The 27,713-nt window shown below is 51.2% G+C and overlaps 12 protein-coding genes across 12 annotated transcripts; 6 read left to right on the forward strand and 6 right to left on the reverse strand.

The window, feature by feature from the left end:
* Positions 1-519: 519 nt before the first annotated feature.
* Positions 520-1,899, reverse strand: N0V89_001990 (uncharacterized protein; the record flags this gene model as incomplete). The annotated part of the gene is made up of 1 exon (XM_056210801.1): positions 520-1,899. One exon carries the CDS (start codon positions 1,897-1,899, stop codon positions 520-522), a length of 1,380 nt encoding a protein of 459 aa, XP_056074274.1.
* A 1,559-nt stretch (positions 1,900-3,458) lies between these two features.
* N0V89_001991 (uncharacterized protein) lies at positions 3,459-4,086 on the reverse strand (the record flags this gene model as incomplete). Its single annotated transcript, XM_056210802.1, has 2 exons — positions 3,459-3,583; positions 3,651-4,086. 2 exons carry the CDS (start codon positions 4,084-4,086, stop codon positions 3,459-3,461), a joined length of 561 nt encoding a protein of 186 aa, XP_056074275.1.
* A 1,241-nt stretch (positions 4,087-5,327) lies between these two features.
* N0V89_001992 (uncharacterized protein) lies at positions 5,328-6,261 on the forward strand (the record flags this gene model as incomplete). The annotated part of the gene is made up of 4 exons (XM_056210803.1): positions 5,328-5,356; positions 5,415-5,629; positions 5,686-5,779; positions 5,835-6,261. 4 exons carry the CDS (start codon positions 5,328-5,330, stop codon positions 6,259-6,261), a joined length of 765 nt encoding a protein of 254 aa, XP_056074276.1.
* Positions 6,262-7,726: 1,465 nt separating this feature from the next.
* N0V89_001993 (uncharacterized protein) lies at positions 7,727-8,615 on the forward strand (the record flags this gene model as incomplete). Its single annotated transcript, XM_056210804.1, has 2 exons — positions 7,727-8,004; positions 8,054-8,615. The coding sequence occupies 2 exons, from the start codon at positions 7,727-7,729 to the stop codon at positions 8,613-8,615; spliced, it is 840 nt and encodes a 279-aa protein (XP_056074277.1).
* A 2,052-nt stretch (positions 8,616-10,667) lies between these two features.
* YPT52 (GTP-binding protein of the rab/ypt) lies at positions 10,668-11,533 on the reverse strand (the record flags this gene model as incomplete). Its single annotated transcript, XM_056210805.1, has 5 exons — positions 10,668-11,018; positions 11,068-11,259; positions 11,312-11,338; positions 11,388-11,407; positions 11,461-11,533. 5 exons carry the CDS (start codon positions 11,531-11,533, stop codon positions 10,668-10,670), a joined length of 663 nt encoding a protein of 220 aa, XP_056074278.1.
* Positions 11,534-11,885: 352 nt separating this feature from the next.
* Positions 11,886-14,105, forward strand: SAC1 (Phosphoinositide phosphatase sac1; the record flags this gene model as incomplete). Its single annotated transcript, XM_056210806.1, has 3 exons — positions 11,886-12,090; positions 12,140-13,875; positions 13,932-14,105. The coding sequence occupies 3 exons, from the start codon at positions 11,886-11,888 to the stop codon at positions 14,103-14,105; spliced, it is 2,115 nt and encodes a 704-aa protein (XP_056074279.1).
* A 530-nt stretch (positions 14,106-14,635) lies between these two features.
* On the reverse strand, positions 14,636-15,283 carry N0V89_001996 (uncharacterized protein; the record flags this gene model as incomplete). The annotated part of the gene is made up of 1 exon (XM_056210807.1): positions 14,636-15,283. One exon carries the CDS (start codon positions 15,281-15,283, stop codon positions 14,636-14,638), a length of 648 nt encoding a protein of 215 aa, XP_056074280.1.
* Positions 15,284-16,021: 738 nt separating this feature from the next.
* MIC60 (MICOS complex subunit mic60) lies at positions 16,022-18,010 on the forward strand (the record flags this gene model as incomplete). The annotated part of the gene is made up of 2 exons (XM_056210808.1): positions 16,022-16,732; positions 16,778-18,010. The coding sequence occupies 2 exons, from the start codon at positions 16,022-16,024 to the stop codon at positions 18,008-18,010; spliced, it is 1,944 nt and encodes a 647-aa protein (XP_056074281.1).
* Positions 18,011-19,282: 1,272 nt separating this feature from the next.
* Positions 19,283-20,404, reverse strand: N0V89_001998 (uncharacterized protein; the record flags this gene model as incomplete). The annotated part of the gene is made up of 1 exon (XM_056210809.1): positions 19,283-20,404. One exon carries the CDS (start codon positions 20,402-20,404, stop codon positions 19,283-19,285), a length of 1,122 nt encoding a protein of 373 aa, XP_056074282.1.
* A 2,708-nt stretch (positions 20,405-23,112) lies between these two features.
* N0V89_001999 (uncharacterized protein) lies at positions 23,113-23,784 on the forward strand (the record flags this gene model as incomplete). Its single annotated transcript, XM_056210810.1, has 2 exons — positions 23,113-23,191; positions 23,243-23,784. The coding sequence occupies 2 exons, from the start codon at positions 23,113-23,115 to the stop codon at positions 23,782-23,784; spliced, it is 621 nt and encodes a 206-aa protein (XP_056074283.1).
* Positions 23,785-24,229: 445 nt separating this feature from the next.
* Positions 24,230-25,237, reverse strand: N0V89_002000 (uncharacterized protein; the record flags this gene model as incomplete). Its single annotated transcript, XM_056210811.1, has 1 exon — positions 24,230-25,237. The coding sequence occupies one exon, from the start codon at positions 25,235-25,237 to the stop codon at positions 24,230-24,232; it is 1,008 nt and encodes a 335-aa protein (XP_056074284.1).
* Positions 25,238-26,304: 1,067 nt separating this feature from the next.
* On the forward strand, positions 26,305-27,501 carry N0V89_002001 (uncharacterized protein; the record flags this gene model as incomplete). The annotated part of the gene is made up of 2 exons (XM_056210812.1): positions 26,305-26,787; positions 27,079-27,501. The coding sequence occupies 2 exons, from the start codon at positions 26,305-26,307 to the stop codon at positions 27,499-27,501; spliced, it is 906 nt and encodes a 301-aa protein (XP_056074285.1).
* Positions 27,502-27,713: the final 212 nt, after the last annotated feature.

Genomic DNA, 27,713 nt, shown 5'->3' on the forward strand with positions numbered 1-27,713 from the left:
CCCCTTCCACCCTCGCACGACGAATCTCAGAGTCCTTATATTCAATGTCTATCATAATAGTCAGCTAGCAACTCCCCACTTGTTCCATCGGGACAAATGTAGAACTGCAAGATTGCAACATATGTTCTTTACTTCCTGACGGCTTTTCTTTCAAAAACTTGATGAACTCCCCATTCCACTTTTCAGTGTCCTTCTCTATATCCTCAAGTTCGATAGGTGTCAATTCCCTCGGTGCGGTGATTTGGTAGACTCGCATGGGGCGCCGTTGTTGTCATCAACGGTGGCTTCAACTGTGGCCATGGGCCCAAGGTAAACTGAAATATCTGCGCGGACGACGTTGTAGTCTATGGGGGAAAGGGAATGTTGTAGGTGATTAATTGGGAGACGGAAGACATTCTTTTGGGGGTGTGGGAAAGTGGAAAATCTTAGTGATGTGCTACCTAGGTATTGACGGCGCAGAGCAGTGGGGGAGTAAAAGGCAAGAGCTAGGTACCCCGCTATCTTAGCTAGCCCAACTTATTAGCCACGCCTCGCCTGTTCCGCCCTACACCCGTATGCGAGACAAGGGTTGCCGCTGTTACTCTTATACGCCTTGCCAGATAGGCGAACCGTCTCCTCCAACCAATTCCGGAAGGTACCAACAGGGCAGACTGGTTGAAAATCCACGGTATATACCATAGCCCATTCCATCTTCTCGAAATCTTCCAGGGAGCCATACAGATCCTCAATTGCACGAATGGTCTCTGCTTTCATAACATCGGTGACTTTGTCACTGGCCAGTGCCTTCCTGTAGGCCTTTATGGTCGCCTTCACGTCAGAGGGACTTATTAGAACGTACACATGCTCGTTCATTCGTCCAATCTCGAGTTGCTTGGTAGCTGACGGCCATGCATCGTATCCGGCTTCACGAATCAATTGGGCTGTTCCTGTTGAATCTTCGATCAATTGCAATGGAACCTCGACAGGACTTTGTAGGTTGCTGAGCACAACATTCTGAGTATTGGATAACGGTGGTGTCATCCCTTGGCCATCGTAAACCGATTCAAGACCGTTAGAAGCGAGGAGAAATTCTTTGTAGTCATCTGGCAAAGGAAGTATCTTGAGTCGCTTCTCCATATCTTTGATATCCTTTTCTGTTGCGGGTTTGTGTAAATAGCTCTCTGGCGGATCTTGATGTGACTCTTCGTAGAGAGTACCTGCGTTCTTCCTCGTATTCTCTACGAGGCTTTGGAGCAGCTCTTTGATCGGTCTCCCTTCATGTTCGCCCTTCTGTCGGCCTTGTTCGAGTCGTATGCGAACTGTGTCTACTACGTCCTCCGCCGTCGCACACAATTTTGCGTCGTCGACCCCTAACTGCTGCGCAATTACGCCACTGGCTAGGAGGGGCCAGATTTTACGGTGCTGTATCAGGGCCCCGACATAGCCGTGGAAATGCTCCGTGATCTGCTCGAGCGCTCTGACGACTCTCTCATCTTGTTGGATTTCTTCTACATCTGTCTTGCCCCGTTCCTCGCATAATACAACTGCAATGGTGAGACAAAGAGGGGGATCTCGTTGAGATAATTCCGTCCGGTTGATGAGCTCATTGTATCTTTGTTCATCCATTGAGCCTGAGGCCGGAATCTCGAGCTCATTTAGGGCGTCCTTGCTTCGTGCTGATTCAGGAATGGTAGATGGCCAGTCACCTGTTTGTTCGAAGGCAAACTTCAGGAACTGCATTTGACTGAACCCATGCTCTGTACGATTTTGCGACAGTAGAAGATCTGTAATTTTGGAAGCGAAGTCGATTTTACCGAGGACGGCAAGTTCCTTGGCCAGTCCCCTTATTTTTGAATAAACAACAGGGAGAGATGGATGGAATAAAATATCATCCTTATCAAATTTGGTCTTGTTGCTCATGTTGAAGTTTCGGCGGTCGAACTATCCGTAGAAATTTATTCATGAACGTCGTAAGGTTGAGCGTGTAATGTGTAGAATCGTCGTGCTTATATCACTCGTGGCTTGGAAGAAGGCAACGTGTTCTGACGTCATATTACGCAGAGCAAAACAAATCTCCTTCGTTCAGCCCCCATGCGAGACAGATCGACGAGTAAGACATCTTCTTCATCCAGCCCCAATGCGAGACAAATGATCGACGTGTAGGACAGCTCCTTTCTTCAGCACCAATGCGAGACAAACGATCGTCGAGTAAGACACAGGGACTACGTGCCACCAATTGGAACCATCGTTAACCTTACACCAACGCTTGATCGTCAACATGCTTAGCGGCCCTCCAATGTCCACGGCGTAAACAGGTGTTATTTTTATCGTCTACGAATTATCTCGAGGGCAAGGCTATGAAAGCAGTCTCACATGTTGGGTACCTTTATGACATCATTTTCGCATTGGGGTCCAATCTTGTATCTTCCGGAACCGCAACAACCTGAAAACCATGTCATTAGCTTGCAGAGCCCCCTCGTTAGGCCAAAGTTCTGTGGGATATTCCATTTCTCGGGCTGTGTTTTTGAATGCCAGGTTCAGCCTGAGAATCCTGCGGACCCGGGAAAGGAAGTCATCGATCGTGGGACTGATGGGACCATGCTTATTCCTGCGACCGGGAAGGTTGTCGGACATCCCTACTCAGCCTTTCCCAGTTTCCGTCTTACTCGCCAAGATAAATGGTACCTAGGCAACATACTGCATCTAGCACATGACTAACAGCCTTTCTCAGCATCAAATGCAGTCACAGACTAAGCTCAAGAGATATATCTGTGAAGTTCAATAATTTCATGTTTCTGCCGGCGAATATGAGCTATTGATTGGGTAAGATACAAACCCCTTTTCACGTGATTGACACACTTCCTAAGCTTACCCATTGTAGGTTTCGAGTTATCATATCCGATCTGCAACTGGACCAGTTGTTCACAGCTTGCCCCAATTTTACCCTCCAGCTTTGATGATCTGGCTCCGGCATAGTTGCCTGATGCTTCGGGCTTCTTCTAGGCACCGGAACTGAGCGCTAAGCTTTGAGCAACTCAGATTGATCTTCAACTCATTCAATATTCACTGCGACTCAAGTGAGGCCAAGTTAATTGTTGAAACTTGGTTTGACCTTTCTTTCCTTTGGACATGGAAGTCAGATCGAACCTTTAGCACGAGATGCACGCGCTAAACTATTGAACAGTGGGTTAGGGTCTGTTGGATGCGAAAAACTAGACCAGCAGTGAAATAACGTCTCTAACTTCGGTTGCTCATTGCAAGCTTCACATTTGGCACATAGGATAATGAAATGACCTCGGGAGATCCTTCTATTCGATCAATCTATTGCGATACGAGAGAGTACTGAACATACTCGCTTATTGACATGGTAGACTACATCGTGCTTGCAGCAAAAGACAAAGACTTTCTAAAAACGAGAGAGATACCGGGTCCAAAAGCACATGCTCAGACCATAATCAAATCCCCCCTCCACCTTTAGCTCATGAAAAGTCGGACTCGTCCTTGCATCCGGCACCAGAGGACATACAATAGGACAAGCAGACGTCGCGGATGTTGACGGTGTTGTATTTTCCTGAAATACCGTTGGCGTCGCACGTTGACTTGACTACGAGAAGTTAGCATAATCGATTGAACACATGAGGCCAATGACCCAGGATGCGATGTCCACGTACTCTTATCGGCTCGCTCGATCAAGTCTCCCTTGGTGATGCCCGTCACCGTTTTCGTCCACTTGATGCAGCATCCAGTGTTTCCATCCTCGTTCTTCCAGCAGATCTGTTGAGCCTTGTCCTGTAGTACAGTCTCTCTATTTCCGTAAAGGTCATTAACAAGGCTATCGCAGACCGTATTGGTTCCGCCATTTTTGGTGTCACATTCGGGCGAGTTGATGTCGGTCTCTCTGCAAATCTTGGGACATTCTGCCTGGAACCATCCTCCGCAATCCGCTCGCGGCGCCATGGACCTCTTGCTTTGTCCGTACTGGACGATGGAGCCACCTTCGCGTTGCTCAACGTTCAGCTCAACAAGGTCACCCGCGGCAAAAGGACTAGCCATCAAACCGTTTGCCATGAGGCTGGTAATGAGAAGAGTGACAGCTGAGAATTGCATTGTGAATCTGGTATTCGGCTTTGTGGAAGACAAAAGTTGGTTGATATAGGAAATCAGAGAAACGTTGAAGTTGGTTGAAGTGATTTATTGATTCTGACTTGATTGTTGTGTTGGGATTTCATGAGACGGATACTCTTGACCCTTTTTATGTGCATTTCTCGCCCGGCTGCCCTTTGCAAAGATGATCGTTGCTGTGCACAGCCTGAAAACATGTCTCGAAAAGTCGTCATTGTCGATCGTAGGAATGTACACACTGAAGCCGGAAGTCAAGTATACAGGATTATATGTGGAGCTTGTCATCAACGCAAAGACATGACGCAACTTGATAGCATCACTGATTGGACGCAGGAGTGTAGATGACGAAAGAGCCGCCTCTATTTCACTATTCTGTTACATCCCTAAGTCAGCTCGTGTATGTCTTTCCGTGCCATGTTCAACAGCGTTTCGTTGTTGGTGATTGTGGGGGCGGGCTTACAGCGTCCGTTGTTGGTCAATGTGGGGGCGGGCTCACAAGAGTACCGTCACAGTACCACCTGGTTTCAGGTCCTGCAGAAACTTCTCCACTCGAGGTAGAGATATCTTGCCGATCAAGGGTTCCACGGTTTCCGATCCATAGTTCTACATTGAGCAATCCGGCAGGTAATCATGTACGTACATGTATGTTCACACAGCATATCGTCCGCCCGAGTAAGGCAGATTCATGTGCAACTTTGCCGCATATCTGCTTCAAAGTCTCACTGATCATCCGAAACCTGAATCCGGACCCAGATTTCGCCCAGGTATGGAGGTCAACACGTTGGGATAGTCGCACGCGACCTTCATGAGGCCCTGCCTGAGTTCTGTCATTGGTTTCAAACAAGTTACTGTGGTGTGATGCAGCGCCCTCTGGGGGGAATATATAATGAGTCCGCATTTTCATCAATTTCATGACTCTCCCATCCGTTCCTCTGTTCTCAGAACAATTCAGGAGAACTCGCTAGGCCACATCTCTACTTGACAGCCTATTGTACTTCAGCCTCTTTCAAGATTACGCACGTCTCATCATGCTTTCGATTAGAATTTGTGCCATTTTCCTGTCCTTCACATCGTCTATAACGCTTGCTGCACCAGTCAGCGATGTGAGCCTAAATCCCCTCGCAAAGAGAGTCACATATGGAGATGGAAGCAGCAGAGATAGACCAAGACGAGGGGTGTTCAGAATCGAAGGTTGGACAGACCTCGCCGAGATCGACTGCTACATCATGCTCTGTATAATTGGCTCGAGTATCTTGTCAGTATCTCGCTCAAGGAAGAGAACTCCTCACCGAAGCTAACGGGAAATCCCACAGTCAACGAGGTCCCGACGACAGATCTTTTCCTTCGTCGCAGACTACAGAAGGCGGGGCAGGTAATGAGCCCTTTCACGACGATAAACTCAACCAATATGGTACCACGAGAGCTAGCGACTCGAACATAAGCCCAGAAGACTTTCCCTGGAGAAGTGTGAGATTGCAACCCGGTGAGCATAGATATCTCACAGGTGGTCCGCAAGACCAACAAGGAAGTGAGTTGACAATACCTATTGTCTATATTGTTGCATTTTTCGCTGACACCATCTAGGTCAGGCAGGATGTGTTACAAACGGGTACAATGGAAACTATGGTGGCGATGTCATTGGTTACGACCAGTGGTTTGAAGTACAAATTCGTGCGGAGTAAGAGGAAAACTTGCCTATCGTCACCACAGTCAATCTTACTGATAGGAATTAGTGACGAACACCTTATGGGAGAGATGTGCAGGGCGTGGCATGAAAATGATCTCTCGAAGTGCGGTGACAACAAAAAGTACAACATTCTGGGTGCAGTAGGCGTCGTCATTGCGCAATTGGTATATTACTACGTTCGGTCAGAGGGCAGGTACTATCACGCAACGCAGAAGGGTGCCAAGCGTGACCTGGAATCCGTGCAATGGGACATCAATCCCAAGGATCTCACATGGCCAGAGATTCGTCCCGACGCTGAGGAGGTGAAGCGCGCAATTGTCGTGCTTGACGAGGCTGGCAATGAGCTCGCCCGCACGGAAAAGCGTGCGATCGTGGAACTCGACGAGGCTGGCAATGAGCTGTTCAGCTCTGGCAAACGCGGAGTCGTGGAGCTTGACGAGGCTGGAAACGACCTCTCCAGCTCTAAGAAATGAAGAATTTCAAGATTCTTGGGCTTCAATTGTTCTATACGATAGCAAATTTTGGGGGAACTGTGTGGGCAGTAGTATGAGTTGCATTCTCTCGTTATATTACTAGTTAGCAGCTGCTTTTGAGCGTATCGTATTTCAATGACAGACATTATCGATTCGCAATGTACGGAAGCATGTCCCTAGGAGTAATCGGATAGTTCTATAGACCAAACGACGTCTGAAATAGTATAGAAATGCGGCTGTTCTGCTATGTTAGCGTAGAGACTGGCCATCTAAAACAGCATTGTTTATTGCAAAGTGGTTGGGTTTCACCTTGGCAAGAAGATAATGTTTAGTTGTGGAATTATGTAGAAGCTGTGTTCTTGTAGCGCGGTAGTATTTCCAGATTTCGACAACCTTTGCGACTGGCTGACTCACCAAGACTGTACGACCATAGTGACAAGGGTGAAGGATTACCTGTTCTAGAGAGTTAAACCAGCCCCGAGTCCCATCCTAGATTTCACTGAAAATCAGTGTCTAAGTCATAGCCAGCGTACCAAGCTTGGTTGCCTTACGCCCCGCATCTTCGGGTAAGCTCAGGCTCGATGGACTTGGAGAAGAAGGACCTTCTAGTTGTATAAGAACGAGCAAGTTCAACCAGAAGTCTAGGCGCAAAGCCAGAAATACTAGCGTATGACGCCTTCAATGCTCCACTAGCATAAGCCCCGATGCATGAATGCGGCGTTCGCTTACCGATCCTTTCAGTGGGCGGGATCCATGGCTAGAGAGAAGGCACTCGCCAGGTCCCTAAGATGCTCGCGCATGAAATCAATTTACACCATCTCAAGCCGTAATAACTACTTGGACAAAGTGGAATTCTCGCGTTCGTCAACCTGGGTTACACCCAGTTGACCAGGACTTTGTTCTGGTTGGACGATATGTCTTAAAGACTGTTCATTACATGCGCTCTTTCGAGCATAACGAACTCATAACTATTCTTCTATATGATCATATCTACCTTACAACTGGTATCATAGGTACTGACTGCCCTGCCATGTGGCAGGCGTTCGTCATTGGTGCATAGTGCTCGCTTATCCCTCTAGGTGACCGGTCAGGCTGGGGTGTCTAAGCGAACGGTAACCAACGGACTTAGTCTTGCATATCCAGGTGCTGTGCCGTCGGATTTAGGTACTCGCTTCGAGCATCGCTTTTCGCCCTGCGCTCTGTAAGCCTATGGCATAGTGGAATTCCACCTGTCCAGGTATTTGTCCGTACACACACATGTAGAGAGTAAAAAATGCAAGGCAACGAAGAATTTGCGATATTGACGTAGGCGACGACTATCGGGGACTTAAAGATATAAGAAGGAGGCGCCATCCGTCCTTATAGGTCTGAACGTCAGCCTTTACACTCAGGGCATTTGATACTCAGTTCTCACTCAGACATTCTCACATTCGGATTTTCAACGCTCAATTGACAATTTACTATCATGGGCGTATTCTTCATCACGGGCACCTCTTCCGGTTTTGGTGCTGAGATTGCCAAACAAGCACTACAGGCAGGCCACAAGGTCATCGCGACTTCACGAAACGCCAACAAGCTCACTGAGCTCAAGAATCTCGGCGCACATCCCATCAGCCTTGACATTAATGCTTCCGACGCTGAGATTCAGAGGGTCGTCAAGGAAGCCGCAGCTGTCTACGGCACCATCGATGTTCTTATCAACAATGCAGGCTACATCTGGGAGGGGGCGGTAGAGGAGGCTTCGTAAGTAATCAGACCAAGTACCTTTATTTGGATAGTCTAATAAACATAGATCTGAGGAAATTCAAGCAGCTTTCCACACCAACGTCTTTGCGCATGTTGCTGTCACCAGGGCCGTTCTACCCATCCTACGAGCCCAGAAGAACGGAACCATCGCCTTCATGGGCAGTATCGCCGGCTGGGAGGGCGGCGTAGCCTGCGGTTTGTACTGTGGTGTCAAGTTCGCCATCGCAGGTATCGCTCAGTCTCTACGCGAGGAAGTCGCGTCCTTCGGCATCAAGGTCACCGTGATTGAACCTGGGTACTTCCGCACCAACTTCCTTGCTGGAGATAACAAGTTTGTTTCCAAAAACCCAATTCCCGAATACGAACCTGTGCTGGCGCCACTGAAGGGTGCGTTTCAAGCTTTCAACGGCAACCAGCCCGGCGATCCGGTCAAGGGTGCAGCTCTCATTGTAGAGGCACTTACCGGAACGGGAAGAGCTCAGGGAAGGGAGCTTCCTAGGAGACTACTTCTTGGCCCTGATGCGGTAGGTTTTGTTGCTGGCGTTCTCGAGAAGGAGACGAAGAGCCTGGAGGCTTGGAAAGATCTTTCTGTTACCACGAACCTGTGAGGCTGTTCCCTTCCCTTCTCCCCGCTGCGCTGACGTATCAAGATAAATAATCGATCAGTTTGGACTAAGTAATATGATGAAGCAAATCGTGGCTGCGAACAGAGCAGCATTCGGTAATGAATAAATGTGACTTGTCGATCCGTAGTCCAATGATAGCAATAAACATGTAAATTAGCTACTTACCTTGCGCCTCCAATTGATTGTACACAACTTGTTATGGGCTGCTCACTTAGTGTTTTCTTCCATCAATGAACATGCCTCTTCTGTTCCAATAATCCGAGTCCCTGTGTGCCATGCCGAACAGGCACTAGAGAGGTAAATTTACATTTGTACTGCTTGTACCACTCAGCGTTGGGCGATGCATAGACGTGCTTTCAGCATAGATTAGGATCATTACGAACCCTTGGAGAACGTAGATAGTCTCCGAGACAATGTGCAGCACTCACAATATTTCGATGTAGCTGTCATCGCGAATAACTCAATGGCCGAGTGAAACTCGAAAATGCTAGCATGTCGGCTCATTTCACCGTTCTTCTCACTCGAGCGGACATGCGAGAGGTGGCAAACAGAAGGGAGAGAAGTCTTAGCAGCTACAGTCACACAAGTACTACAGACACGTTGCATCTGACCAAGACCGAGCGGTTCAACAGCAAAAGCGCAGTCAAACAACGTAGTTTGAGACAGAGCTTGAGTCTATTTGTCAACTGGTGTGCCCCAGATATCTCACTAACTGCTCTCCTTTTCTAGCTGGCCGTACGCAGGTAACGTGGTACTCGGCTTTGAGCAAGCCCGGAGGCATCTGTTGGATCGTTACTGTCGAAGCGGCGTCAATGGAGTTCCAGATATGTTTGTCTGTAGTGGAAGAGCCAAAACAGGACAACACACCATAGTAGCGTCTACCCAGAACGCGTTTAGCTGGGACATGCCACGCACCGGTACCCTGATCGCCGGTAGCACCGATCGCCAACGGATAAGTTTGTCCCCACCTCCGGCAGTACGTCCCTAGCCAGCATACGAAGATTGGAAGCGCTCACCTAGCTCTCCTTGCTTTACCTACTGCGCCCGTATAAGTCCGGCACACGCGCCAAACCACCACCGCAACCTGCCTTCCTTTCCCTTTCCTCTCTGTCGGTCTCCACCGCCTCGCATGCAATATGTTTCTCCCAATCCTCCTCCTCCTCACCGTCCTCCACATTGCCTTAGCCCTCCCTGCATCTGCCCTCCCAAGAACCCAGCCTACCTGGCTCATCGCCCACTTCCAAACCATTGTCTCCCTCTCCAATCACACCATCGTAACATTCCACTTCCACGACACGGACCCACTTAACAAATGCGATCTTGTCTGCACCACCAATTCCACATCCACCAGCACGCAGGTATGCGGACCCAACAGAGAGTTGCTGTACAAGGTGACGGAGGATGAGGTAGTGTTGAGACGGAAGATGCATGCGTGAGTAAACAGAAAGGGGTTGCGGGTTGCTCCCGCCTGTTGACATGTTGAAGATACTGACGTGAAGGTAGTACCTCTACAAACATGGGAACCGCCAGGCAGGAGACGAACTGGGTGGATGGGATCAATGTGACGGAGACGGAAAGGGGAACGATGTACTTGCGGGAGGAGGATTGGTTGTTTCCTATCACGTCGGTGTCTGGATAGGGCACTGTGTATAGCGAATGGGTGTGAGTTCAGGGGTTTCGTAACGGTTTCTGCAAGAAGAGAAGTGATCGGGAAACGCAACATCTCTTGCATGATAAGAATGAAAGTGAGACTCAGAAATTCGAGATATACGTGGATATAGCCTGCAGATGACGACCCTACCTAACAATGAACAAGAAAAAGCTGGACAGAACCGATTAAAATTTAATGGTCGAGTAGCCTCGAAACTCATCTCTTAGGCGCAAAGTGAACAACCCCTTCAACTCCAAAGACCAGCCTAATATGTCCGATGGCAAGGGATGGACAACCAGGTCAAAGCGCACAAACGCAGCAGAGGCTCGTGATATTGCCTCCTGCAAGCGCACGAATAACAATCGAACAATGCAAATCTCTCTCTAACAATTGCAGCCTGCGGGTCCTTGCGTTTGCGTCTGGTCTCGCCCGAGATTTACACTCTGTCGTCCCTGACCCGGGCGGAGGTTCCGTGGACCACCCTGATCCAGGGGGAGCTTCTTAGCAATGGCAGTGAACAGTTCCCGCACGTTTTCGCTAGTTTTTGCGGAGGTCTCGAAGAAGAGGAGGCCGGCTTCGCGGGCGTACTGTTCTGCGTCGGCAGCGGGGATGGCCCGCTTATCAGGCGATTCGGTAACAAGATCAAGCTTGTTACCGGCAAGGGCGATGATGATGTTCTCGTTCGCTTGGCGTTGGAGCTCCTTTACCCAAGCTTTCGCCTTATCGAGCGAAGACTGTAGCTATTAGCGGGATGCTTCCTTCCTGATACCCTCCAACACCTACAGCCTGTGTGATATCGTATACTACAACGGCACAGTTGGCGTTCCTGTAGTACATGGGCGCGAGCGACTTGTAGCGCTCCTGACCAGCCGTATCCCAGATCTCAAATTTGACTGTGGTGGACTCGTCGAGGGCGATGGTCTGGGTGAGGAATGCGGCGCCGATGGTGGACTCTCGGTAGTCGTCAAATTGATCCTGTAACCACATTAACTTCTACGGCCTCAGTAGGTCTAGTTCCAAAGCGTACCTTCACGAAGCGCAGTACCAGCGAAGACTACATCATGTGAGCTTATTTCATTGCTGCCTTGAATATGTACGCGCACCTTTCCGACGGCAGATTCGCCTGCACTAGTCAGTAATCTACACTAGAAAGACAGTGTGTGCTTCAAATCATACCTAGCAGCACCAGTTTGAACTGCGCGAACCTGGAGCCTCCGGGGCGGCCGCCCTGTTGCGGTCTTGCCGACATGTTCGGGGAAGGAGCGGCGGGCGATAGGGAGAACGGCAGGTACGGGAGAAGGTGTCGCGGGAGGGGATGAGGAATTTGGGTATCCGAAGCGGTCGGGAAGGCAGATGGCGTGCGTTGAGCGCTGGATGAATGAAAGGTAGCTGCGTGACGACGACCTGGCGAGGGACCTTAGCGCCTCTACGGGGCTTGGCATACGTGCGCGGGCAGGTGCGTTTGGCGACATCTGGACCCTATCCAGAATCCTCAAATATATACACTCACTGCGCCCGACTGTCTCTTGTCCGTTCAACCTGGTCTGCAGCATAGCTAGTTAGTCTACGATACAGCTGCAGCACAGTCGCTACCTCTAACCATGGCTGCCGGCCTGCCGTTCCGCGACATCAACGTGCACTCGTCACCCTCGCACTACGCCTTCTCGTCGCCGTCCTCGCCCGCTGCACCGACGCTGGTGGTAGACCGCCCTAACGGTGACATCCGTCTGCACGATGGAAAGCTTCTGGGCTCGAAGCGCGTATCCAGCATTGCTGGCATTCTGGGAATGATCAAGCTGCGGCTAGGTTCGACACTCCATCGTGTATCAAGAGCGCGGCTGATGAGCATGTGAAGACAAGTACATAATCGTAATTACCAAAGCCCAACCCATGGGTAGAATAAAGGGTCACATGATCTACAAGATCGTATCCACAGAGTTCTTGCCGTTGCGCGAGCGTCCACTTCACGATCCTGATGAGGACACGTACCTCAGCTTACTCAAGACCCTGATCAAGACTTCCCCGCTGTACTTCTCCTACTCGTTCGATATCACCAACAGCTTCCAGCGACAGGCACACCTTGACCCTTCAGTGCCGCTATGGAAGCGGGCCGACGACCGCTTCTTCTGGAACCGATTCGTGCAGAGCGACCTGATCGACTTTCGTGGTGGGCTCACTACGGGATATGGTCAGAGGCATCCTAGCGGGCAGCACCCCGAGGTGGACTCATTTATCCTGCCTGTTATGTATGGCATGATGGAGATCAAGAACACTTCCATCAAGGGAACGCCGTTGACCTTCATCTTGATCACCCGTCGGTCACGGTTACGCGCGGGCACGCGTTACTTTTCCAGGGGCATTGACGAAAACGGCAATGTGTCCAACTTCAATGAGACGGAACAAACCATCATACTCAACGACCATGCTTCAGGTGGACTTGGTGGCTACGGATCCAACCAGAACGGCGCTGCGGGTGGTAATGCAGGCAAGGAGGTGCAGGTGCTGGCCTACGTTCAGACGCGTGGAAGCGTACCCGTCTATTGGGCTGAGATCAACACCCTTAAGTACACACCGAGGCTTCAAGTGCGTGGAGTCGAAAATGCCCTCCCCGCAGCCAAGAAGCATTTCGCCGAGCAGATCCGCCTCTATGGCGACAATTGGCTTGTCAATCTAGTCAATCAAAAGGGCCGTGAGAAGAACGTCAAAGAGGCATATGAGCAGATGGTTGACTACCTCGTCAACTCCCCTGAGGAGAACGTCGAAGGCGACCAAATCACATCCGAGAAATTCCACGTTATAGAACCACAGCAGGCCAAAACGACCTATGACCGCATCCACTATGTATATTTCGACTTTCACAATGAGACCAAAGGTTTGCAATGGCATCGCGCGAAGCTCCTCATGGATCAGCTTGCGCCACACGTTCTCAAACACGGCTACTTCCGAGGCGTAGACATGCCCGGCGACTCCGGACGGGTCGAAGTTCGACGGCATCAGACTGCTGTTGTCCGCACGAACTGCATGGACTGTCTAGACAGGACAAACGTCGTACAAAGCATGCTTGGTCGGTTCATACTTTCGCGCATGCTCATTGATCTAGGCATCATCCGCGAAGGCGAAAACGCAGAAGACGATCAAGCCTTCGAGTTTCTTTTCCGCAACGTCTGGGCCGACAACGCCGATATTGTGTCCAAGTCCTACTCCGGCACTGGAGCACTCAAGACAGACTTCACCCGCCTTGGTATCCGCACCAAGCAGGGCGCCCTCCAGGACCTGAACAATTCCATCACACGTTACTTCCTGAACAACTTCGCAGACGGCCCGCGACAGGACGCTTTCGATCTTTTCCTAGGCACCTACCTTCCTTCAGATTCTGCCATCGGGGGCCAGCTGCTATTCGCAGACCGTCGGCCCCTGTTCATCCAGGCTATTCCTTACATCCTCGCTGCCAGCATGTTCCTCGTCTTCGTGGGTCTCTTCACACGTCGCGCGCCCGAGGCGGCGGTGTGGCCGCTTCGAATCATTATACTAGTTTGCTTGGCTCTCGCTGCTGTCTCCTTGAACTTCATCTGGAGCAATGGCACGCTTTACGTAAGTTCTCATATCACCTGTCAAGAAATACAAATCAAATGCTGATGGATGCACAGGTCAACTGGCCGAAGCTCAACCGGCTTCCCCACGCCATCGAGTCGATGCAGGATACCCTATCGCGCGTGTCGCACAATCCTGTTGTTGGAGGCTTAGTCGGTACGAAGCATGAGCGGGGCAAGAGTGATGCGAGACTGTTGGGGCTGGAAGAGGGAAAGAAGAGGATAGAGTAGCGGGCTGTTTGCTTCCTCCAAACGCGAGAAGAGTTAGAGATTCTTGATTGTATGATTAGGATGGCAGTTTTCATCGACAATGCAAGCTTTCATTGCATATATCACTTGTACGACGAGTTTGGTTTGGTACCAGTTCATTGGGTTCGTAAAGACATTATTAAGAGCCATCCGAGAACGTGCATATATATAGTGTAATCCACTTTTGATATGGCCAACTCTTGCCACGCTCCGTGAAACACGGAAAACTCCGGAGACTGTTACATAGAATGGTGATACAGGCGGTCGGGGTATCATTGGTGAGGAGGTACATAGCTAGGACAAAGGAGAGGGAGGTCCGTGATGAGAGAAGGTACAGATCTAAGACGCAAAGAGACAGAGGATAGTGAATGTATGTACCGAGAAACGAGTTGTCGTGAATCGTGTCGTAAGCAGAGCTAGAGCCAAGAAGAACCCACAAGAAGGTAGTAGAGGTATTATCGAAGGTCTGACCACGACGTAAATGGACGTTGATGGTCAGATTGCATGTCCGGTTAACAGGCGGCGCGTACCATGGGCAAGACAACAACGTCGAACTCCTCGTCCACGCTCTCCTGGCTTGCCTCGCTCGTTTCAGCAGCTTCTTTCAGTGCGGCGTCGTCCTCGCCGTACTTGCCGCCTACGAAGTCCCATCCATCACCCTCAAGCCGCCGGCGAAGACGCTCGCGATTCGAGCTCGCGGCGCGCTTGACGAGCGGTGCCCATGCGCCTTGCTTCTTCTTGGTCTGGTGGTGCGCTTGCTGCGGGGGGTCGTTATCGATCTCCCACTCGTCGAAGTCAGGCAAGATCCAGAGATCGGCTTCCGCATTTTGTGCGTCCGCGTTCAAATTTAGACACGTGCTTTGGTGCATCTGCTGCTCCAGTCGTGATTCTTGGTTGATTTGTTGTAGACGGCTGCGCTTGGTGACGAGAGAGGAAGTGATCCAGTACCCGTTTCCATTGGTGTAACCTTCAAGTGAGATGCGGGGCGGAGATGAAGTGCCTTTTCGTTTTGCAGTTCTGGTATCTTGTGAGCGCCGTGGTGCCGATATTACTGGCACATGTGCAGCGCGTATGTCGAAGCACGACATCTCCATCGGGTCCATGGGGTAGAGACATGGGTCACGCGCGAGGTGGGAGCCTGCGCGACTCGGATCGTCCATTTTCGGTGAGGCTGAGAACAGGTGTTCCGTCCAAGTGATCAGGACCGCGTAGCTGGAGTGAGATCGCTCCGGCAAGAGAAATTAAGTGGGGTAGAACAGCCACGGAATGGAATTACTGCAGTGTAAATGCAATGCAGGTGATGAAGTGGGGTAAGAGCGCCAGGCGGGTGCGAGCGAGGTCAATCGGTGTTGCGATATGGCTGCCTAGAAGGGAGAGGAGTCATGGTGCGATGACGTTGAAATGCCGAGGAGCAGGTGGCGGTGTTCAAGTACGTGTCTCAGCGACGTGTCGTACGAACGGCACCCTTGTGAGAAATCAGAAGATGGGAGTCGAGGGTGCGGTCGGTGAGAAAAGGTGCTTTTTGTAGGAGCCGGATGCCGGACTTGAGTTTGTCATTTGGAAGCCCGAGACAGCCGCAGAAACGTGGAACCTATGAGTGGCAGAGCTGCATGTAAATTAGAGATAGGTTATTAGACTGATTAGTGAAGAGCAAACAGTATCCCATGAGATTAAATTCAGGCAAACGCTTCATGGAGCGCTGGACCCTGAGAGGGACAGGTGACTTTGGTGTTGTAGACCTGAGGCATCGATCGAAGTGTTTACCGGACCGGAACGGGATCGATCAGTGAGCGGCCCGTGCGAGCTTTGTGACGCTGGAGCTCTCCAAGAATCTGCAGCTGTCGGACGACCAACGCCAACCTCGAACTCCCCATCTCGAAGCATTGGAGGGTGCCATCATGCTGCGCGCCTCGATCCTGCGCGCCCGGCCAGCCCTGAGGCCAATTGCCCCCAGGGTCCGCCCGCAGTGGCAGCAAGCCCAGCGCTTCTACGCCGACGATAAAAAGACGCTGGGCGAGACCAACCTTCCCAATCCCGCGCCCTCCGTCACTCCGTCGCAAGGTGCACCCGTCGAAAACGCGACAATCCCGCCGTCTGACATCCCGAAGCCACCACCGGCTCCCGAGACGGCTGCCTCCCGCTCTGCGCCCGTCGAGCAGCCCACGACCCTCCCTCCTACCGGCCCCGGAAACGCCAGCGTAGCTCCCGACCCAAAGAGCGCACCGAAGCCGAAGAAGAAGCGTCGCATCGGTCGCCTTTTGTTCTACACGTTGCTGCTGTCTGCCCTCGGATACGCTGGTGGCGTGTGGTACTCGCTGGTTTCGGACAACTTCCACGACTTCTTCACCGAATACATACCCTTTGGCGAGGATGCCGTGGCTTATTTTGAGGAACGCGAGTTCCGGAGACGCTTCCCTGGACGTGCTGGCCAGCCACGATTGCACCCGCAGACCACGGGTGAGAACAAGGTCACCATAGCCGGAAAGAGCGGCCTTACCTCGCGATTAGCCACCGAGGGCGGCTCTGACTTGGCCGTCAGTGGCCCGCATGTCAGCGCTGTCGAAGACAATGCCAAAGCTGCTCACGACAAGTCGTCGCCTTCACCCAAGGTCGCCTCGCCCTCTACCCCGGACAAGGCCCCTTGAGAGGCCAAGAAAGAGGAGAAGCCTGCTGATTCCATCAGCCATAAACTGCTGCCAAAGGAAGAAGCGAAGCCTGCACCAGTAGAGGAAGCGAAGGCTGCCGCAACCCCAGCGAAGCCCATTGCGCAGATCGATCACCTTAATGTCGCGCAAGCCGGCGAACCCGTAGTGCAGGACGTTGTAAAGATCGTAAACGACATCATCACCGTCATCAATGCCGACTCTTCTCGCGACAACAAGTACGATTCTACGCTGGAGAAGGCCAAGTCGGAACTTAGCAAAGTCGTGTCGGACATCAACCTGCTCAAGGCGAACATCCAGAAGACGGCTGAGGAACAGATCAATGCCGCTCACACTGAGTTTGATGCTGCCGCAAAAGAGCTTGTTCAGCGCCTCGACCACCAGATGAAGTCTCAGGAGACACAGTGGAAGGAGGAGTACGAGAACGAGCGCGAGCGTCTTGCTCAGGCATACAGGGAGAGGATGCGCTCTGAATTGGACGCCGCCCAGAAGGTTTACGAGCAGAAGCTGAAGAACGAGCTGCTTGAGCAGAGCATCGCCCTCCAGCGCCAGTTCGCCACGTCTGTGCGGGATCAGGTTGAGACGGAGCGCGAAGGCCGACTTGGCAAGCTCAACGAGCTCTCTTCCTCCGTACAAGAGCTAGAGAAGCTGACTGCAGAATGGAACCAGGTCATTGATGCGAACCTCAAGACGCAGCATCTTGTGGTCGCCGTAGAGGCCGTGAAGTCTGCTCTGGAAAACCAGGTCGTACCGAAGCCCTTCATCACTGAGCTCGCTGCTTTGAAGGAGATTGCCGCTGATGACGCGGTTGTCGGCGCCGCCATTGCGAGCATCAACCCCGCTGCATACCAGCGTGGCATTCCCAACTCGGCACAGCTCATTGACCGTTTTCGACGCGTCGCTCAGGAGGTGCGGAAAGCTGCTCTTCTCCCCGAAGATGCCGGTGTTGCATCGCACCTTGCCTCGTTGGCCATGTCAAAGGTCCTGTTCAAGAAGTCTGGCCTCGCTGTAGGACAAGACGTTGAAGCCGTCCTCGCCAGGACAGAGGCACTCCTCGAAGAGGGCGACCTCGATGCAGCAGCTCGCGAGATGAACGGCCTCCAAGGCTGGGCTAAGGTGCTCAGCAAGGACTGGCTCGGCGAGTGCCGAAGAGTTCTCGAAGTGAAGCAGGCTCTGGACGTGATTGCTACGGAAGCGCGGTTGCAAAGTTTGCTTGTAGACTAAGTGTTGCATATTAAGCTGGGTTTTGGCAGCGGACATGCATGGCGGAAAATCCTTGTTTCCAAATTCCTTTCCCTTTGTGTGTATACAGACGGGTATTTGTAGCTCTACGTGTAGCTTATAGCCTATAGAACCCTTATTCCTGCAAAAGCCGTGTCCCGTTTGGTTGATGTTGCTTACACATCGCACTGTATGCAAGATTCTCGACCCCACTATCTCATGTGGGTGAATGCGAATGCTGATGCGGGATCGCTGACTCGGCCACAAGACATGCATCTGCACAGCCTCAGCATCCAGGCGTGTACTTCAGTAATCCCCAACGTTTTACTACTGCTGAATATTCCAGCCTTACTGCCCAATTCCCAGCTATGACACATCAGAAGAGCAGACTCACAAAGTACCAGCCGCCAACCTACGCATCCACCCTCTCGCGCACAACTTCAGACGGCAGCATCTCCGAGAAACATAAGCTTGGCGATGACGAGAGTGATGCAGACACGCTCGTAAACCAATGTCGCCCCAAGAGGTCCTTCCCTTTTGAGACCATCTTCCAATGGGCGCTCAAAATCTTAGGCGTAGCAAGCGCAATCGTCTTCGGCGTTTGGGCGCCAGTGTCGTACCGCCTCCAAGCGAGCGGGAATGAGAGCAGTGACGAAGCGCAGGCGCGAGTAGAGAAAAAGCTAGAGGGATTGGCACGGCGGATGGAGGGGGTTGAGAGCGCCGTGAGAAGGGAAGGAATGTTGAGGGCGGTGGACGTTTGCAATCAAGCCCATTGGAAGACACACTCGGCATGCCAATCTCTTACATCTTCTCTGGACCTCGCATCTATTATTGGGGATTTGCTTCCTGGTCCTACGCATACCACACACGAACCATCTTCGAGGAGATCAATCTACACGACTATGCCTACAGCCGAGGAGGTGCTCACGTCTAGAACGAATTCCCAAAGTGCCAAATATTCCTTTTCACACGGTCCGACCGTGGTTACTCAAACACGCGACAATCCACGTCATGAACACACGATAGCGCCCTCGTTAGAAGATGTAAGGCAAGTATCGGATGCTTGGTTTGAAGTGGGCAGCTTGTTGGGCATTGTTGCTGGGGTTTTGGTCGTGTGTCTATGTGGATGGGTAATAGCCAAGAGAACGAGGCGGAGGAAAGAAGACCAGGGAAGGAGTGGCGATAGGGCGCCCTTGCTAGGGAGCTAAGACTTCTTCCATACACGTTTCTCGACTGAGAGTAGAGTTGCAATACATCGTAAGTCTGAAGTAGGACTCATTCCTTGCCAGTAACAGCATCCCCCTCACGGAAAACTTCGACCCCCGCTTTCCACACTCCAACAACTTCCTTCAATGCCCCAATATCCGTCGTCGGATCACCCCTCACAAGCACAAAATCAGCCCGCTTGCCCACCTTTACAGCCCCTCGCTCATTCAAACCCAAAAGCACTGCAGGAAGCCCCGTGGCCGCTCTCAATATCTCCACATTCGACAACCCTACCTTCTGTAGAAGCTCCATCTCTCGCCACACAGCTTCCCCATGCTTCACCCTAGCAACTGTGCTCTGATTCGAATCAGTCCCCACCAGAATAGGCACACCGGCATTGTGCAGAGCCTTTGCAGATTCCATAGCGGATACAAACGACACATTCGGAAACCGGCCCGACGCAGCCAACGTTTCCATCATAACAAGCGTAGGAACAGAGACTATCCCTTTCTCCTTCATCACTTCAGCCTGCTCGTGCGTGAGCGGTTCATCCATCGGAACATGCGTGATAACCGACACGGGTGGTTCAGCGCGCAGCGCCATCAGGAACGCGGCATTTCGCGAAGCATGCACGATAGTCATCTTCCCGTGGGCATGTGCGCATCTCGAGAGCTGGTTTATAACTTGCTGGTTTGGGCCCGGCAAGTCTGCTACGATCTTGATGTAATGTGCCCCCTGTTTCACTCTTTCGTCCACGAAAGCGACGGCGTCTTCGACGGTATCGACGATGCTGGAGGGACCTGCCATTTGGAACTTTGAGTGAGTGCTTCCTGTGCTTGTGGCGAATTTGTTTACGTAGAGGATGTCTGGGGCGGTGGAGGTGTTTTGGAGGATCTGCTGGTGCGCACTGGGTAGGTTTCCGCAGTCGATCGCTGTGGTGATGCCGTGTTCGATCATATCCTTGCATAGGGCGAGGGAGTCGGACAGTGATTGTGCGGTGGGGTTAGAGAGGTGGACGTGGGTGTCCCAGAGCCCGGGGAGGAGAGTACAGCTTGAGCCGTCGATGAGTGTGGCTGCGTCTGTTTCGGGGACGATGAGGCCGGTGCAGGGGTCGAAGCTGATGGAGGATCTTTGATCGTTGATTTTGTCGCCGTCAAAGATGCGGACGTTGGTGATGGTTGTAGGTGCCATAGTGTCAATGAAAGGACTGATTGCTTTGAGAAGCGCAATTGCATGACAGTCAAGAACCTTGACAAGCTTGATCGTGTTGGAAAGCAGTTCTCTGACAGTCGGCCAATTCTATATGTATGTCTGCATCTATCTTCCCAAGTGGGTATGCTTTCAAGTAGCGTCGCATCTTTGCACGAAAAAGGTCTAGCTTTTTCACGGACCAACGAAGTAATGTATCCTTTTAGGCCAGACAGTCGTCTAGTAGTCAAATCGACATCAATACTTGCTGATTGGTTTTTTTTACAGTGTTCCCCTATAGGGTAGGACGGCCGCATATCCCACCGCCAACTACTAGGGAGATATGTTCGAGTGTGCGGCTTTCCTGTAAGCTGACGAGCTTCTATGGTTATTCATGTGGCCCTGTTCAACTGTGTGCGAAAAATGGCGGGAATGCTTGAATTCCGTGCACTGCTGTTCTTCCCCAGGAAGCCCTCTAGGCCGAGTCGGTGGTGACGTTAGAACATTCAGAACTGTCCAAGTAGTGTTCTGTCGTGGTCTCGTGAAGGCTCATCGGTTCGAGGTCATAACGAAACCAGCCTGTGGATATTGGCTCTTCTCGATCCATTCGATAATGTAGCCGTCATTTTCGTGGAGTGTGTTCTCTTCCCAGAGGTCCTCACGGTCGGTGGCATCAAGCTCACAATGGCTTGATACGATATACCATCTCTTACGGAGATATCTAGTCTTATTTAGCAGCGATCAAGGTGTACTATAGGGCGGCTCACCTATTCCACGCCATATGCCCCATAACGAGCAGGAACAAGAACAAGACAAGCGATGTTCCGACTCGGTTCACGAACTGGTCGTGCTCCTGTGAACGCAAGAGCTCACCGAATGCGCTCGGGAATTCTCGCTGCACCCCATCACCTTTTCCACAGACAATTTGTTTCCCTAGAAGCGTATCGTCGCTCGAAGGTTGAAATGTTATTGGGACGCCAGTTGTGGCAGACGTAACCTCGTCGAGGACTAGCAGGGGAAGCTCTAGAATCTGGGCTACGTTTCGTGCAGATTCTATAGTAAGCTTAGGCGTTGATGGACATCGAGATACTTCGGAAGGCGCATGAATATCTAGGCAGTAGCATTCAATTTCGGCCTGCTGATTCGTCGCGTTATTCGTGGGCGGCATATTCAATTGTAATGTTGACGCGAGGTAGAGCCGCCGGCTTAGGGAGCAATGATGTAACGATTGATCATACAAGTATCGCGGAGTTTGACTAACACTATGTCCACTTCAGCTGAGGCCTTGGGACATATACATGTTTTTGTGGTTCCATCCTCGCGGTTATGCTCCTCATGATGCGCGCCGTCACTATGATGCATAGCTGTCAAACGCCGTTGTTCGGACATAGAAAGGGCAGCGACAGGGCCGGAGTACAGCAACGGCCACAGGGGAGACAGAGCGAAATGATGCGCGGATGCTGTGTGTGTTCGCCTAGGGGCTTTCAGCTGATAAGTTACAAGCCATTTCTTTTGAACGTTTGCCCCTGTCCTAGTTTGGCGGTTGTTCTCATTTCCTATTGGTGAATTGGTGTATCGGAAACGCGGGGTCCAAAAAAACGGGTATTAAGGCAGGAGTGCGCGAAAGAAGGCTTACATTGGGGCCAACATAGGAAGGTCAATCTCCTCCGTTCGGCTGTGCAATTGCTGGGCACTGTAGGTCACAGGAATCTAGAAGTCCTTCTGTGAGCGGATACTCATTCAATTTTTAGCTCTCGCTGGTAAACGACAGGGAACAGATAGCCCACATCGAGATTGCGATTGTTAATCTCCGTATACACTTCCAAGACCTATGGTAGCTTCGCCTTCGGTAGCGTGATGTGACTCACTCGTGTATGCGTAGCCTGATTGCGAATGCCATGTCCGATTCATGCCGCGGTTAGGTTGTTGGGACGTTACCCACCCAACGTGCCATCATGCTCATGAGCTTTCAGACGCCGTAACGCTGAGTCGCAGCGCGGAGGCGGTTTGAAGTTCTGTGAACGAAGGCATGTGAGACAATTGCGTCGGCCAACCCCAAACTCAGTCTTGCGCCTCATGAGGCCGGCAAGGTAACTCTTCTAATGCGATGGAGAAAGGGTGATCTATGATGTTCTTGGTATCAGTTCGTGTTGCTTCAAGCTCCGATCGTCACACCTAGCGCGACAAGCACCACTAAGCTTCCGCTAGCACCGGAAAGGGAAAGGTCTAGGATGTTTCAGAAGGAACGTAGAACGCGCAACTTTGATGCTTCATCTTTTGCGTGCATTCGTCCGTTTGGTGTTTCTGAAGGCATAGCTTGACACAGCGTATGGCAATGTCAACGTAAGTCCCTGTCGTCACGCGTCAGTCTGTCAGAGCCCAGCTAGCCATGCGCAATGCTCTGCTTCTTCGTGACGCCACTACCACGCTCGTGCACTCGTACCAGCCTTGCTGAGGAGCGAAAGAAACAACGATCAGTGGACAGTCCTCTTCGCAGAGTTGCTGAGCATGTTTTGTCTCCCTCATCGAACGCGCGGCTTGAGACTCGTTCGCGCTCAAAAGGCACGATGCGTCCTGGGTTGTAGCTCTGTAGGTTGATCCTCCATCTTCGCTTGTACACCATCTTCTATTCTCGCCTGGTATTTCCCATATTACATTCATCTTTTCAGTCTTTACGTCTTAAATATTTCAAAGTCGAACGTCCATCGAAAATGAAGTTCCACCAAACTCTGGCATTCGCAGCACTAGCTGGCCTGGTTGCTGCCTTGCCTATTACCATCGAGGGTGAATGTATGTTGTTCCTAATTTGATGAGCTGTGGACTTAAAGCTAACGTATTCAGCTGTCGCCATTCGGGAAGCTCAACGTGGAGGCCCTCCACCTCCACCTCCCCGCGGAGGCAACGGTGGCAATGGTGGCAATGGTGGAGGGGCGCGTCCCCCGCCACCTAGGAGAGATTTATCTGCTAACGAAGACGACAACGACTTCGATATTCCAGACGGCCTTGACACCAAGCGGGATGTGTCCGACATTGTCACGATTGACAGGCGTGAGGCTCAGCGTGGTGGCCCTCCTCCTCCCCCGCCTCCTGGAGGGAACGGCGGAAATGGTGGTGCCCGTAGGCCTCCACCTCGAAGGGAAATATCCGATATCACTGCATCGGCGCTTGATAAACGCGAAGCGCAACGCGGTGGTCCTGCTCCGCCGCCGCCACCGCCGCCCGGGGGAAATGGAAGAAACGGGAACGGAAATGCTGGCAGACCGCCGCCTAGGAGGGAATTGTCCGCGAACGGAGATGATGACTTCGAGATCCTGGATGAATCTGACATCAAGAGGGCCGTAATCGGCGATAATGAAGAAGATGTTGATATTGCAGACGACTGATACCAAGAGGGCTGTATCGGATAATGATGAGGACGATGACTTCAAGGTCCCATATAAGCCCGCCAACTAGAATCTTTGGATTGGCAAGACCTTGTGGAGGGAAGGTCCCAGCTGTTACTATTGAATGTCAAACGCCGACACAGGATGGCTGGCCATGGACTTTAGTGCAGATACAAATGTAAAATTTAGATACTGAGACACAGTTGCAACAGTACTTATCAAAGACCCAACCCATCATATCTGTCTAGACCAGCATTGTACTGAAGCACGAGTGAATGGGATATTGACGCGGCTTGACTTCCTTTGCTTGAGCGGTTGGACTACTCGTAGGTAGCCCTTGGACGTCGCCCAGAATGGAACTCCTAAAGATTGTGACTGACAATATGAAATCAGGTAGGAACATTGTAAAAGCCTTGGTCATTCTTGCTATCTCTGTCTGAGCAGCCTACTGATCGTCTGTGAGCCCCACCATTTCCAACGAATCCTTCCAAAGGCGAGCCTCTGCCTTGGGATCATAAGCATGACCTGCAAACCCTACGCCCGCGATCTCGTGATTGTCATTGCCACGGGTTGTCCTACCGCACTCAGCAAGATATTCTCCGCCCTTATTCTCCCATTCTTTCCCAATCGCAGCCCACACCGTTGTCGCAGCGCCCTGCTCTGGCGACTTCATCTGTTTGTACAACTCCTTGTTGCCCTTCATACTCTCAAGTATTTCAGGGTCCATATGCTGCATGAGTGGCGTTGTGATCATGCCAGGATGAACACTGGTCGCGTGAAGTCCTCGGGAGCCGTACCGCCGCTCGATCTCATTGGTCATATAGATGTTCGCAGTCTTTGACTGTCCATACGCAACGAAATCGTTATAATCAGTCTTCTCGAAATTGTAGTTGCCTGATTCATTGATTCCGGCCACGTGGTGGGCTGAAGAAGAGAGGTTGACGACTCGAGATGAGAATTCAGGGGTGGCGCTGGCAAGGAGGGCTGGCTTCAAGAGCTGGAAGAGCAGAAAATGGGCGAGGTGGTTGACCCCAAACTGCATTTCGAAGCCATCCTTCGTCTTCTCCAGCTTTTGCAACGCCATGATACCGGCATTATTGATAAGGATATTGACTTGGTTGTTCGATTTCATGAGAATGGTTTTCGCGGCGGTACGCACACTTTCCAGGGAAGTATTGTCCATCTCAACAAGTTCAATGCGCCCAGGCTCGAGGATCCCTTCCAGCGCAGTCTTGGCTTTCTCCAGGTTTCTTGCCGTCAACAGCAGCTTTGCTCCAGTCAGAGACAGGGCGCGAGCCGTCTCGATCCCTATTCCAGAGGAACAGCCTGTGATGACCACAACTTTCCCAACTAATTTGCCCTCAGCTCCTTCATCCTTGATAATCTGAAGGGCTGTTGGACGAGCGTCTCCCGGGCCGGCAGGGTTGGCGTGAGCTGCTGCGTATCGGGACATTTTGACTGGACAATTGGGACTGTGTAATAACGTTGATAGAAGTGATGATAATGAGGTCTTCTGGTGGACGTTTGAGGGCAGCGGTGAACTATTTATGTCTCTGTTCAGGCTTTGGACCTTTAAAATTGTCCAGAACTTTCATCTCTTTACTAATGCTCGGACTAAAAGATGTCCGCGGTAGAATGCCCTGAGCGCCGCAACGGGCGTAATGCCTGTGATAACAGTATTAACCACGTTCTACAATTCCATGCAACTGATCTTGAAACTAGATCAGGCCATTTACAAGCTATGCTCTTCAAGGAAATCATATTCGCCAAGCAGAAGTTATCGATAAGGAAACCTAGGCATTATTAGCTACAACACAAGCCCGTCCTCCGTTCGTTCACAAATCTGGATGGCTTTGCAATCATGATGGTGATTTGCTTTAGTAAGTTGATCAGTTGCAAATCGAACCAGTCATGGCACTAGATTCCGCTTCAGCCTACCCTTGATGTGATCGGACCAGGTTAGATCTGAGGGACTTCGACGTGATTGCTCAACGGTCGCCATGATTTACCCAGTCTACAAACCAGCCGCTGAACTATTCCCATTAAGGTAACCATATTCGCCAAGACGATTGTTTGCAGTCGTATGATTAATAATCGAACAATTGGGACTCGGTCCTACTACGGCGCCGGGACTAGTTCGCCCGTTTCGCACCCTTTGTTACCGGTATATCACAGTAGACCTCTGGGAGTCTTGGCGAAACAACACTCCCTGAAAAGTTAGCTTTCACTTTAGTTCCATGCGTCAGTCTTTGGCCTCCGCATGCCATCGCAGGCATAGTTTATATCATGAGAGCGAAACGGAGGAACGTGTGTCAAATTTGCAGATCTCGGAAGCTCGCGGTGAGTTCTGTCGCGTGCGCCGCACAAGCGTGCAGATTGACTTGCTGACCGCTTCTTAAGTGCGATGGGAAACAGCCAGCATGTTCCCAATGCATTCTCCGACGGGTTCCCTGTAGTGGGTATCGGCAGGAATTCGTGTTCGTGTCTCAGGCCGCTTTCGAAATCGAAAATCAGGTGGAGATGAAAGATAAGAGCAAAGAAATCACACGCCACCAAAAGAAGGCCCTTGTTGAGTCCCACGACGACCATGCTCGCCCCAGTAGAGGCTTTCAGGTAGCCTCGCCTAGTAAAATGGATCTTCGATTGGAAACCCGGTGTGAGGGAATCGAAGACGATATACAAGTCATTATCCAAAACTATGCCCCTATCAACAGCAATATTCCAGCGGAGTCTAATTCGCATCACAACCAGATCTGCGGAGCATGGGTCGAAGTACTTCCACTGCTTTCCGTAGGCATAAGAAACAGGCAATTCCTCTTCTCTGCAATCAAGACTTTGGCTACTGCCCTACGGCATCACAAACTCGGAAATAAGTTATCTCAGCCCCAGATATTTGAGATGTATTCAGACTCCCTTAGGCTCATGGGTAAAGCCCTCGAGGAAGCTCGGGGTGCCTTTCTCATCGAGCACAGTGCCGCGATCCTGTGCCTGGCAGTGACCGATGTAAGTGCGAGACTTGGAGAATCTTATTGTCTACTCAAATTTGACAATGTTTCATATAGATCATGGTCCCATCGTTGGATTCAACGCCGGAACCTGGTTGGATGATGCACATGAAGGGCGTTGGTGATCTAGCAGAACGTCTCGGACCAGAACCATTTAGCAGTGGCATCTGGCACACACTTTTCGTTGGCTTCAGACCCTTACTAGTAAGTCATGAGTCCTTGGGTCCACACGGGTTGCGTTACTAATCATCTATGGCATATTCTCCAGTTGATCAGTTCAATCCTACAGCGGCGGAAGACGTTTCTTGCGCGAGAGGAATGGACTACTACCCCATTTCGCGGACAGCCCAGCTCTATGATCCAGCTGCTTTTCAACAAAGCCAGCAAGCTTCCGGCCTTACTAGAAAGATACTATGACATGGTAGACCTTGAAGATATATCCAACATTGCCGCGGTGGAGCGGCTCCGGAAAGACTTCCAAAATATTCTCAAGAGTTTTCGAGAGTGGGAAATCACGTTACACTCTGAAGCAACGTCTCCTCGATTTTGGTCAAAGCCCAATCCCGGGCACTCGCCTTCTTTGAATGTGGATGTTCTCTGGTTCCCAAACATCATGACTGCAAATAGCCTGACCCATTGCTGGGCCTTCGAGATTATCGCAAGACGACATCGCAGCATGCTAGGCGGAGCAATTTCTACTGCAAAGGGGTAAGGTCAACAGGCCTTCTTGCGGATCCTCTCTGACTCTACTAGTGAAAAGTCGGTCGCGGCTCTAGCAGAGATGATCTGTGACAGCATGCCATACCTAATGCAACCAGAGATAAAATTATCTGGCCCTGGTTCTGCCCTCTTCACCTTTTTAACGGCTATTCAAGTATTTCAAAGCGAGCCAGACCACTACTGCTTTCAACTTTCGCGCTGTCA

The sequence above is a fragment of the Didymosphaeria variabile genome, assembly GCF_027946475.1.
Source record: "Didymosphaeria variabile strain IMI 356815 chromosome Unknown scaffold_2, whole genome shotgun sequence".
In the NCBI taxonomy this organism is placed as follows: Eukaryota; Fungi; Ascomycota; class Dothideomycetes; order Pleosporales; family Didymosphaeriaceae; genus Didymosphaeria; species Didymosphaeria variabile.